The sequence below is a fragment of the Microtus oregoni genome, unplaced genomic scaffold (assembly GCF_018167655.1).
Source record: "Microtus oregoni isolate MIOR12 unplaced genomic scaffold, Mior012 000005F_ref0000423, whole genome shotgun sequence".
NCBI lineage: Eukaryota > Metazoa > Chordata > Mammalia > Rodentia > Cricetidae > Microtus > Microtus oregoni.
In genome coordinates, this window is record NW_024543064.1 from 41,017,251 (window position 1) to 41,030,211 (window position 12,961).

General features: G+C 52.9%; 1 protein-coding gene across 2 annotated transcripts in view; it reads right to left on the bottom strand.

Annotated features, from left to right (window-relative positions):
- Positions 1–12,961, bottom strand: part of Slc1a7 (solute carrier family 1 member 7) — a 43,459-nt gene that overhangs the window by 12,254 nt on the left and 18,244 nt on the right. Inside the window, exon 3 of one of the 2 annotated variants that reach the window (XM_041652537.1) lies at positions 7,266–7,481. The exons of the other annotated variant lie outside the window; for it this stretch is intronic. Within the exon in view, the coding sequence (XP_041508471.1) occupies positions 7,266–7,481 (216 nt within the window). The remainder of the gene's footprint in view (positions 1–7,265; positions 7,482–12,961) is intronic. 2 annotated transcript variants of the gene reach the window in all.

A 12,961-nucleotide genomic window follows, 5' to 3' on the forward strand; every position in this document is an offset into this window, starting at 1 on the left:
TACCCAGCAATTCACTTCACAAAAGAAGATACGCAAATCGCCAAAACCATTTTTTAAAAAGTTCTGTACAATGGTAGCGCACACTCTGGGGAGGTGAGGGAAGTGGGTGCCTTCAGGTGGTCCCTGCAGGGACCTTTCTCTAAGTGATTTATCAAGACACTCCCACCTCTGCCCTCCAGGCCCCTTCTAGGCTGGAGATGCTAACAGCCTCTCATTCAGGTTTCCCCGGAATGGGCTATGATGGCTGTGATACTGTCCCCCCCCCCCCCACCCCGCCACCCCACACTGTCTCCCTGGCTCGCCCTCACTCACTTGCTTGGCAGTTCTCCTCTTTGCAGATTCAGCTCACACATGAGTGAAGCTGCGCACGTGGACATGAGTGTGCTTCTTTTCCTAAGCCTCCTCCCCAGCGGCTGTGGCCAGAAGCAGCGGCTGCAGTGTTTGTACGCCTGCCTTTAAGAATCAGGCTTCATAGACACATCTGGCCAGAGGAGGTGGGGGAGGAGCTACCCAGGCAGAGGCTGGCAGGGAGCCTTCTGTGACCTACAGTCATTCACCCATCCCCCAGGGGTCTCAGTTTTGTCACCAGGGAGGGGAGAAGCAGAGGTCAGGAGCTGGGATCCCTTTGGGTTGGAAGCTAATGTCTGCCATCAGATTGCACTGATTGCCTAACAGTGTGAAAATCTTGGTCAAAAGCCCCAGGAGGCTCAAGGAACTTAGAAGGTGGTCAGCTTTAAAGACTCTAGCCCAGGAAGAACTAAAAAGCCAAGTGTGTACATTTCTTCGAGACTCTTTTAGCTTGAGGTCACTTTGCAAGGTGGGCCATGGCAGAGTGGGCTAGCTGCCATGCGAGCGTGTTCTCCTTTCCTTGCTTACGTAGGCCTGTTAGGGTGACAGACCCATGGGGCCTGTCCGTCAAACCCCAATTCCATCCTAGAGAGGAAGTCACTAAAGCCCATCCCTAAAGAATGGCTTTGGTCTAGGACAGGGGTTCTCAACCTTCCTAATGCTGTGACCCTCTAATACAGTTCCTCATGTGGTGATCTCCATCCATAAAATTATTTCATTGCTACTTCGTAACTGTCATTTTGGTACTGTCATGCATCGTAATAAAATTTTTTTAGAGATAGAGTTTTGCCAAAGGAATAGTGATCCACAGGTTGAGAACCACTGGTCTAGAAGCCTTGTGTCCTTTCCTCCAATTTTCTTCACTCTTCCAGGAATACAAATGAAACAGCTGGAGCTTGAACCGCCTTCTTGGGCCATGAGACATACTGATGATGAGATCCAGGAGCTAAACACAACCAAGTACACAGGCGGCCAAGTTGAGATCCTGGGCATAAGGAACGGTCCACTTCTAAGAAAAAGCTTTCCCTCAGCGAAGCCCCCGGGGCCTTGGGACTCTCTTAACAAGCAGCCAGTGCAGGCTCATCTTGGTCAACTGACAGACTCAGTTAAGACCTGTACTTTCAGGCGGTGGTGGTGGCGCACGCCTTTAATCTCAGCAATTGGGCAGCAGAGGCAGGTAGAGCTCTATGAATTAGAGGCCAGCCAAGTCTACACAGAGAAACCCTGTCTCAGGAAACAAAACAAACCACCACCATCACCACCGCTGCCACCAACAAAACAAAAACAAATGCGTACTTTTGACTGTTAGTTGGGGAAATGCCCATTTTCTGTTGGTTTTAAACTCTTACGGAAAAACCCCTTCTTTATCCCATGAGGCCTGTGCCTGGTAGCAGCTACCTAAAGCATAGGCGGAATGTGGCTGAGGCTATGAACTACCACACCTGCAACTCCCAGCAGCTGGCCTGGGTTCCCTGCCGAGGCTGCCATCCTATCTGCTGATGGTTCCACACTCCCAACCTGTGACCCTCACCCAGGCCCAAAGGTAGGAATTGCTCCTTTTCAAGAGTAGCCCCTGTGAGGTTCATCCAGCCTTTGGGATGCTAACGGGGAGCCCCAGATGGAGCCAAGTTATTACTTAATCTCGGTGGTGTTTTAATAAGGTGGAAAAAGGACCAGCCAGCTCTGATTAGCACTCTGCTCAGACGTCCCGAGGCCGCACTGGGAGCCAACGTCAGGGCACTGACTTGGAGCCCTGGGAAATGAATTAATGACTTGGCAGGTCAGCCAGGGACACGGTCTGCAGTAATCTGAAATCATCTTTGAGACACGAGCACACATCTTCGCCTTCTTAGCGGCGAGCCCCAGGGCTGTGTCTCTGTGTGACTAGTCTTTTGTCTTTCTGGCTTTTCACGTTGTCACTTGTGTCCCCAGGTCCCCAGGGTCTCCATCCTGGTCACACATGTTCTCGTTCTGACAGCAGCATTTAGCAGATGCCTGCTCTGGGCCCCTCATTTCCTCCCAGAGTTCCAGAGAGCGGTGTCCGTGTGCCTTCCTCCTCTGACTTTTGGGGATGGTGGTTGGTCCTGATGGGGGCACTCATATTTGTTCCTCCAGTTCTGGGCACAGTGTCTCACCCTGAGACTTGAAGGTGGGCTGCCTCGCCGTACATCCTGTGCCTCCTGCCTACCCTCTCTGCTCCGGTTCACCCTTTCCAACTTCTCCAGTTCTTATTTCTGGTGGTAGGGATTAAACCTAGAACCTCATTAAACCTAGATACCTGTACCCTGTCACTGAGCTCCACCCCAGGCCCGGCATTCCATGTTTGAGGTCTGAAAGCCAACCCAGACCTGGCATTTACAGTGTTTGAGGTTGATTTCCGCCAATGTCGCTCCATTACTCATCCCCAGAAGCTTGTGCTTGCTGGCTGCAGGCCTTGTGTGTGCAGTTATAGAGCAGAGGGGACCCTGGAAAGAGACCTGCCTACTCAAGGTCACGGTGGCTTCTGGTGGGCGAGAAAGGTGCTAAGACCTCGCATATCGAAGGTGGTGGTTCAGCACCCAGGAAGCATGTCCCCTTCCCTACAAACCCCCACCCCTATCCCACAAAGATGTAGTGTCAGTGGTACCCAGCCACACAGCTCTCCAGAGCCTCAGGGCAGAAGGACTGACTTCACCACGGGAGAAGCCACCAGGAGCAGATGAACACTGGAACATCTGACTCTAACACAAGTGTGGGACCCAGAGCCTGGCAGCCCTCAGCAGGGGAAGGCGAGTGGGGAGGGCTGGGCTCGCCACACATCAGCTGCTCTTGCCACCCTGTGGAAAAGCTGTCTTGAATCATAGGGTCCGAGGAATGATGGATCACAGGAGCATAATCCTAGAAACAACAGCTCTTAGAAGGAGGCTTCTCAAAATCCTGCTTTCCTTGGCCTCCAGGACACCTGCTCTCCCACGTTTCCTCCTGCCCCTGTTAGCTCTAGGCAGCCCACGACCAAGTCCTCTGGCTCCTGGGCACATGATTCTCCTGAATGGCAGAGGCTCCTCTGGAGACTTAGGCCCCAAGTGCTCGGTCGGTGTGACAACCTTGTATATGAGGCATTGGCTATGAGCTACATGCTTGTCTAGGCTCCAGGACAGGCCTGTGACAAACTGTCACCACCAGGGGCGGGGAGGGTGACAGGAAGAAATAAAGAAATCTGAGGATGTAACTGTGTCAGGTAGTGAGAGAGCCCCGGCAGAAAGACTCAGCCAAGGGAAGATAAAAGAACTTCACAGCAGGGAGTTGGCCCAGAGCAGAGCCCTCAGCAATGTGCAGAATAGAGTCATGCTCACTCACCAGAAAAGGCCAGGCAGAGAGGCGGGGACAGCAGGAAGACAGGACACACAGGATGGGACAAGGTTGGTTGAGGCTGGTGTGGCTAGAGTCAGGAGAGGAGTGGAACCCTGAGGCTCTGTGTGAGGCTACAGAGAGGGAAGGAGGTGTTGTGACGGCTGCAAGCCACAGAGACCACAGAGACCACGGGAACAGCTTGTAAGCCAGCTATGGGCACCAAGGAGACTGCATGTAGTGAGCCATGGACACCGAGGGGACAGTTTGTGGGTGAGCCACGGGCACCGAGGGGACAGTTTGTGGGTGAGCCATGGACACCGAGGGGATGGCCTGTAGTGAGCCATGGACACCGAGGGGACAGTTTATGGGTGAGCCATGAACACCGAGGGGACAGTTTATGGGTGAGCCATGGACACCGAGGGGACAGTTTATGGGTGAGCCATGGACACCGAGGGGACAGTTTGTGGGTGAGCCATGGACACCGAGGGGACAGTTTGTGGGTGAGCCATGGACACCGAGGGGACAGCCTATAGTGAGCCATGGACACCGAGGCATGGGTCACTGAGCTGCTGTGCTGAGAAGTCATCAGATTGGAGCAGAGAGAAAGCAGGGGAGCGCACTGGACACTCAAATGGAAGGTGGTGGTGAGAATGGCAAGCATGGCACAGTCTGAGCCTGGGTCTGAAGGGAGAGCTAACAGAGGAGTGGATGTGGGTGGGAGACTGAGCGGTGTGGAGGGAGGTGGGTGGGAGAGCGGAGGGTGTGGAGGGATAAGGGGGTGGGAGAGCGGGTAGTGTGGAGGGAGGTGGACGGGGCTGAGGTCTTTTCCTCAGACATGTTAGCTTGGAGATATTGTAGACAAGTGTGTGTTAGAACCAGGAGTTCACACTAGAGGTTTACTGGTTGAACCAAAAGTAGACATCACTGGTGTCTTGGGACATTCAAAGCCATGGTGTGGGATGTCTCATCACCTGGCTTACAAGAGCTTCGTGCTTCACTTCCAGCTCTTCAACCTTCATGGTAAGAAAATGCCCAGGCCAGCTTCTTCTCACAGTAAGGAATGTCACTGTTCTGAGAAAACAGGGCTGGCCTTGAAGCACTGGCAACAAGCAGCCTACAGAACTGTCTCTGCCAAGCCATCCCAGCCCCCCTGTATCCAGACCACTAACCTCCTGTAGACCCTGACTGGGCTCAGTCTGAATCTGCAGACCCTTCCAGCTGACTGCAGACCCCAGTTTGACATTTCAAGCCCATCCGTGCAGGGTGTTTGTTACACAGCTGCAACTGACTGACACACAGGATCAGTGTTCTACAGAGAGAGAGATGCTCTCTCATCGGGTCCCAGGGCAGAGGAAAGAATCTTCCTCTCTAGCACTGATCCACGAGAAACACTCAGAGACCCAGCTGTGTCCCCCAGGATTTGAGGAATGGAGAGACCTCTGCCTGATTCATCTCCAAAGGCCTTGGGAAAGGCTTGCACTTCCAGCAAAGATAAATATACTTTCCATGGGTCAGCTTTCCATGATGATATAAATATACTTTCCATGGTCTTACAGAATGGACCCTAACCAAGAGGGTAACAAGGCTTAGGGGTTGAGCAGAGATCTTGAGTGGAGAGAGCATTGTAAGTGTGCTCAGATGAAACAAGGATCATTTTAGCAGGGAGCCCAATGCTAGGAGGGCTAGAACCTGTGAACATACTGGAAGGAAAACAGCCAGGGAATGTCTACAGCAGTCCACTCATGCCTAGGAAAGTGGGCTCCTGTGTACCTTCCTATTAGAGCATAGTAGGCCGGGCAGACAAGTCAGAAACTTCCCACTGCAGCTCCCTAAACCAGAAACAGATCCATAAGGAGAGCACTGGGTTTGTGTCAAATTGATGAATCTGGGGTTTTGGTATTAGATAGGCCAGGACTTATGTCTTAGACTGATTAGAAGGTGAGAGGAACCCATGCAGCAAGTCAGCCAGTGGAGTCTACCAGGCTGCGGTAGTTTGAATGAAAATGACCCCCATAGGCTCATAGGGAGTGGCATTATTTGAAAGGATTAGGATGGGTGGCCTTGTTGGAGTAGGTGTGGCCTTGTTGGAGTGGGTGTGGCCTAATTGGAGGAAGTCCTGGGGGTGGACTCTGAGGTTTTAGAAGCATAAACCAGGCCCTGTGTCACTCTCTCTTCCTGCTCTCTGTCCATCCAGATCTAAAATTCTGTTACCTTGCCAGCACCATGTCTGCCTACATGCCACAATACTTCCCACCATGATGATAATGGACTAAACCTCTGAAACCATAAGCCAGCCCAGTTAACTGTTTTCCTTTATAAGAGTTGCTGTAGTCATGGTGTCTCTTCACAGCAATAAAACCCTAAGACACGGGTCATTTCCAGTATGATGTGTGTGCAGGGCCTGTCCAGCACTGACACACTCCTATGTCCTGAGCTAAGCCCTCCATCCTCAGGGCCACTTGCTTTTCCTTAACTTCAAATTCTCCATTTTCAGCTTGGATCTACCCAGGAGATTCAGATTCTCCTGTGGCAGGTTTGTGCCTGCTCCAGAACTTTCCTCTGGCTTGGACACCACACGTTATCCACTCAGGTGCTTGGGCCACAGCCAGCAGCACCCTGCTTGCCCACGCTTACTCTCTCTCATGCTCCCGACTCCTGATGATGCCCAGTCTTCCCAATCCCACCCAATGACCATCACCCTGTGCCATCCCAGTCCTGCCTTCCTCTCCTGTCCTGCTTGACTCTGGTCCATAGCCTCTCTGGTGGCCAGGGGGAGCCTTCTACATTGAACTATGCCACGCCTGTGTTTGAAAGTTATGATTTGGGCAGGGGCTGTGTTCAACCGCAGAGCATTTGCCCAGCATGCAGAAGACCCTGGGCTGGATCATCACCACTGCAGAAATAAGTCGAACTTGCTTACTGTGGCCTTTAAAAGTGGGCCTGCACGCTATGGTCTCTCTCTCCTGAGAGAGTGACTCCTCTAGAGTAGGGCAGGGTGGAGCCTGAGCCTCCTGATCCAGGCCTGGGCCCAGAGCTGGCACTGGCGAGGGCCAGGAGGGTAATTGACAGGCAGGGAGCAGGCTCAGGTCCATGGAGCTGAAGTGGCTTCACAAAGGCACTGTCCTGAGTGCCAGGCAGCCTGGATGGAGTCCTGGTGCCTCACCTCCCTGCTAGATAGACTGGGAAAGCCACACGGCTTCTTTGGGTCTTGTTTTCTCATTTAGGGCAAAGGGGCCAATAGAGGAAAGGAGGGATCATAACTACTGGCCTCCTGCCTTGCAGGCTGGGTGGCGCAACAGTTGTGGGATCAGTCAGCTCATAACCCTTCTCAGCCTGGTGTTCCCTCACCTGCCCCCAGCCCCATGGAGGTGGCAGAGCAGAGCCTAGCAGGCAGCCCGAGGGCAGGGGACAGAGAGTGTTCACCACCCATGTCCGTGTACTTGAGGGTCACAAGGCTCATCTTACTCCAAGTTGCCACATGTAATAAAGAGCTAACCTGAGTCCCATACTCTGTGTACCCTCTGGAGGCCACTCAGGGGACCTGTGCCAGGCCTGGGGATTCCAAGAGCATATGGATGGAGCATTACCGGACAAGGTCCAGCAGGGCATCAGCTGAGCTCATTACTGGCTTCCCGCTTTGCTCGGTCATCTCTTTCTGCGCCGCACCGCCAGGGTGGATGACGGAGACCATGAGGATGCCCACGACAACAGCCAGAAAGGTTGTCCACAGGTAGTATGCCACAGTGAGGATGCCCAGGCGGCTGGAGGTCTTGGCATCCAGGGAGGCAAGGCCGGACATCAAGCTGGAAGGTAAGGTGGGTCAGGTTCATGAGAGGCACAAGACTTTGGCCATAGACTCTGGTGTGCTCACTGGGGTCTCTCTCCACTGAGCCCTGTGTCATGATGCGCTTCAGGAAGTTTCCCTCTGGGACTTCTGGTCACGAGGCTCCTAGACTCCCTTGCTCTGATCTCGCTCTCTGAAACCAGGGTCTCCAGTCCATGACACCTCTAGATCCTTACGTATGCTGTTCCCTCTGCATGACGCCTCACAGAAACACCTTTTACTTGCCCGACTCCTCACGAGACAGGACCAGGCCATGTCACTTCTACAACAAAGTCCTTTCACACGGCCAATGGTAGGGGCCTGTCCTGGGGCTCCCTCAGCCTCTTCTCTCATGACCTGGTTGTCAGTGTACTTAGCTGCCTAATGCAATCACAAGACTGAGTGCCCACGAAAGGGACAGGTCTGACTTCTCTATGGGTCCCCAATGCCCATAGCACCGGCTGACAGGAGTGGGTGGCCACTACAGACTTCCTGAAGGAGCTAATGAGTGAGAGAGAGACAGGAACCTAGCCTGCAGGCCGGCCAAGCGACTGCTAACAAGCCAGTCTTCCTTCCATCAAGGGGGCCCAGATCCCTCTCTCCACATGAGGACACAGAGGCGGATCCTCCAGAGTGCACCTGATCCCGACCATCCCCTTGCCTGGCCAGTGCTGAAGGTGTCTCTGCTTTGGGGGAGGGAGTCGAGAGATTAATTATGGAAATGTCTGCACTTTATTCCACTGCCAAAAGGATTTTCCTCCAAAGCCCTTTCGTTCTTTCAGATAAAGGAAGTATTTGTCTGGTTTTAATCATGTAAACAAGAGCAGATAATCCGCCCTATTCCTCATGCTCTCCTCCGTGTCAGCCTGATGGCCAACAGCAGCTAGCGCCCACCCCGTAGAACAGGGCCTATCCCTGAGACCTGGGCAGCTCTGCTTGGCTGTGGGCATGGACTGTCCCTCCCAGTAAGCCCAGGGCAAAGGTCCCTCCTCCTGGAGGCCTCTCATGATGCCTAGCCTCCTCTCCTGGTCCCTGTGCTTTCTTCTTTGAGTTGTTATAAGGTGCCCCTGACAGAATAGGCTGGGGACACAAGGTACATGAGCAAACCTGGAGGTAGGCCCAGAATATGGCTCCATGACTGGCAGGCAGGGAGGCAGGAAGAAAGGAAGGAAGGAAGGAAGGAAGGAAGGGGTGCACAATCTTATTTCTCCTCCTCTGCCAGGACGCCATATGTTAGTGATGGGCTTAGGGTTGGTCTCAGGCATAAATCGCAAAGGCTAGTAATGGGATTGTCAGCAGAGGACACGAGGCTCTGGGACCATTATCCAAGGAAGATTACCTCTGCCTTCCCTCAGCAGAACTGTGGTGAAGCCCACCTGCTGTGGGCCGTAGGGAAGCCAGACCCTGAGAGAGGATCGGCCCCAATTCACCCACACTAGTGTCCTGCTGGAGCAGACCTCAGGCCAGCTGTGGGCCCGTCCGATTTAGTGTCTGGATCCTGTCCCTGTTACTCTGGCAGGAAGCAGGGAAATGGCAGACAAGAACACCAAGACACAAGGGGACACAGAGCTGTACAATAAAGAAGGTGACAATGGAGGGTGATTTCTATTAGGGAGAGAGAGTACCAGCTAAGACAGTAGGGAAGGGCTTCCTGGATGTGGCGGCATTGGAGCCATTTCCTCCAAGACGGGGAGGATTTCGAGATGGAGCCAACGGAGTGGCTGGCAGAAGGCAGCAGGAGATTTTAAAGTGTGGGGACACTGGGCTGCTCAGGGAGGTAGCTCGGGGTCTGTGTGAGGTGTGGTAGGCGGCCTTGAATGGTGAGCCAATGGGACTGGGGGGCACCAAGGGGAGCTGAGGAGAGGGAGCAACCATTGCTTCCCAGGTTCTGTGTCTTAACATTAGGGAGATAGAGGACAGAACAAAAGATTCTCAGGATTGAAGGTTCCGAGATAAGCTGTGAATCCCCTGAAGCCACCGAAATGGGCAGAGGCAACATTTTGGACCTCAAGATAAAAAGATGTTTGTGTCTAGCTGTGCTGGGCAGCCACCATCAGGGACAGACCCACCCCTGGAAAGACTATCCTAATGAAACGTGAAGTGGAAAGGAGCTTCAGCTTCAGGGAGCCCAGGGAGTCTCGGGAAACAGACCCCTCTCTGACTTGCAGCCCAGACTTATAGCTCGAAGGATTGTGGATGGGGTATGATGAGAATCAGATCTCCTTAGGACCCCGGCTCCTGAGGAAGGGGCCCAGAGAGGCGTTACCAACTTGGACACCTAGCTGTGGGAGGCAGAGGAGAAATGCAAATGTAGTCGGAGCTTGAGGGCACTGTGGCACCACCCCAGAGAGCACCATTGTCTGAAAAGACCGGCTGAGAGCCAAGAGAATAGACAGCTCCCCAGGCCGGCAGTGACCACCAAGACTGGCAGGAGAGTGCCAGGAGAACACAGACCCTGGGTGAGAGCCGAGCACTCCTTAAACAGGTGAGCACCGGAATGGGGTGGAAATGTCTACCATTTGGTATTTGGGGTTCCTCCTGCTGGGTAGTTCCTTTAGAACTGAGAGTTTAGGACAGTGGTTCTCAACCTCCCTGATGCTGACCCTTTAATCCAGTTCCTCATGCTGCGGTGACCCCAACCATAAAATTATTTTCATTGCTACTTCGTAAGTGTAATTTTGCTACTGTTATGAATCATAATATAAACATCGGATATGAAAGCTATCTGATATACGACCCCTGTGAAAAGGTTTTTTGGCCCGAAGGGGTTGTGACCCACAGGCTGAGAACCTCTGCTTTGGAACTTGGGAGGGTGTTAAGCCTTGTGGATGCTCACTCGCTCGATGGCTTGCTGGCTTGCTCACTCATGCATTTAACTGAATAAAGAGAGCAGCAGACTGTGGAGGGGGAGGGGCCACTGGCATTTTTGTTGTTGTTGTTGTTGTTTTTCCTGTTTCTCCATGTTCTCTCTTATGTCCAGAACAAGCATGTCTTGTGTGGTTGAAGGCACAGCCCCAGGCTTTCTGCCTGACAGCCATGGGAGCTACAGTGTGCCAGGAGCTTTTCCGCTCCCCAAAGACTTGGCTGTCTGCCTCATTCCACAGCTCAACAGCCTTGTAAGTCAGTGGCACCCTGAGGAGTCCCCAGGTCGGACCCATTTGTCATTTAGATTTGCTAATAGTTATCTTTTTTTTTTTTTAATTTTGAGAGACTGGCCTTAACCCCCCCCCCCCCCCCCCCCCGCAATCCCCTTTCTCCACCTTCCAAGAGCTAGAATTATAGGTCTGTGCCCCTGAGCCCCTTAGTTAGTTTAGAAAAGTTCAGAGAGGCAAAGTCGGCCCAGGCCACATAGCGAAGCTCTATCTACAATAAAAAAAAACTTAAAAGGAACTATGGAGTCTGTTTAATAATACTTTAACCTAGGATATCCAACCACTGCCACGCATAATCCATGTGAAATTTTTATGCTGCTCAGGCTTTACATTTTAATTAAAATTAGTGGGTGAATCAGTATTTATGCATTGGCTGCACTTCAGGTGCTTGCTGGGTTAGGGGCTGTCGTATTGGGCAGTCGGGGGCAGCTGCACATAAGGACAATGGAGCTCAGGCTGGAGAGAGGCCAGGCTACTCAAGAAGTAAGTTCTAGAATCAAGACTGGAATAGGGGTTCCTGACCCCTCTCTCCAGTATTTCTTGGTAATGGGTCAGGTCCTGGTCTAAGGCCCAGTTAGGGAAGATGACTGTCATGTGAACCAGCCCATGTGATCCTGTCTCAGTTTAGTTCTCAGAGCTCTTACTTGTCCATAGTTATAGCCTATAGATTTGTGGTAGTGAGCCTACCGACTAAGGAAGTAACCAAATAGAGTCCAGCTGACAGCTGTTGGGCTGCTAGACCAAGGCTTACAGATGGAGTCGTAGATTCCATAGAGATGACCTCAGCTAGTCCTCCTGACTTAGGGTGGGGACAATAGCTGTGTTGTCTGTCCTGGTCCGGGCTTAGCTGGCTGCTCTTAGGAGTACCTAAGGTCAGTAAAAGGTCCCTGGGAGGGTGGGAGCCCAGAGGCCCACACCTCCCTCTCAGGCCATCTGGTTCACTTCTGAGTGCCCAGGGATTGGGGATCAAGAGATTGAAGTGATTACAAACATTAGCTTATCGAGATGGTAGGGAGCTGGCCTGACTCCCAGCCTGTTTCAATCTGCAGGAGTGGGGGAAGGAAGGCCTTGACCGCCAGGCTCCTGATGAAGAGGAGGGCCACTTAAGCACCTCACCTGGCTTCCACTTCAATGTCTAGGTTGGCACTGTGAACCCCAGTGCCTACCAGATAACTGAGCACCTCACTGTAGAGTGTCTGACCTTAGGCGGTGAGTGCCCTGCCCATCGAAGAGAAGGCCATTTGGGGCTGGCCTTCCTGTCTCCTTGCCTGCTCCAGCTACTCCCTGCTTCCTCTCCACTGTAACAAGGTCATCCCAGACATCCTGTCCTCAACAGTGGACATCTTCTCTACGAACTACCCTGTGCCTCTCAGTGTGTTGAAGGTTCCCTAAGACCAGACCCTGAGTCTAGCACAGGGTGGCAGTGGAGGAGCAGAAAATGAGGGACACAGACTAGGTCTATAATCTTTACACGTGGGATCAAGGCAGGAGAACAGAGAGTTTGATACCAGCATAAACTATTTAACAAGCACCGGGCTTTCTGGATCCCTCCCAGCGTAGGACTCAGTCTGGCTTGTGTCTAGGTCCACAGAGCCCAGGGCCTGACTAGACCTGAGTGTCGGTTTGCTGACATGAGATGTTAAACATGGGGATGCTCTGGACCAGACTGGAAGGATGGCTTGGGGTTCTGGTGACTCTGAGTATCCCAGGCAGGTTCCCTGAGAACTGGTCAGCTGAGCTAACTCTGGTCCCCTCGCCAGACTGAGGCGAGTTCCCCGGCACTGTGTGTTTTGGACGTAGAGGCTCTTGGCACTAGAACTGCCGGGACCAGAGAGGGTGTCGGCAACCACATGGAGTTGAGCAGAAGTTGCAGACAGCAGACAGGGTCTTCAGGCTCTGCTTTCAGCCCTCTCCTTTCTAGTCATTTTTATCAATGGCTTGGCCAAGGCCGCCGACAGCATGTGAATCAGATTTGCAGACGACAACAAGCTGGAAGGAACAGCTGACGTGTTGGATGAAGGACCCCAGCAAGCTAGAATCGCGGGCCAAATCTGACACGATGAAACGGAACGCAGACAAGTCCTGGGCTGCATTTGGCTCAGAGCACCGGACAGCGGGAACACTGAGGTGGCTGGGAAGAGAGCTGAGCTGCCATAGTGGCAAGGGGAAGGGGATGTTGGCAGTTTGCTTGCTGGTACCCGGATGAGTACCTGGGACTTGGGGCCATTAGCCTGAGGGACCTGTCCTGAGGTTGAGTCTCGCTGGGAAAGGGACAGGGAGGATGCTGTGTCCCTCAGACAGCAGCAAC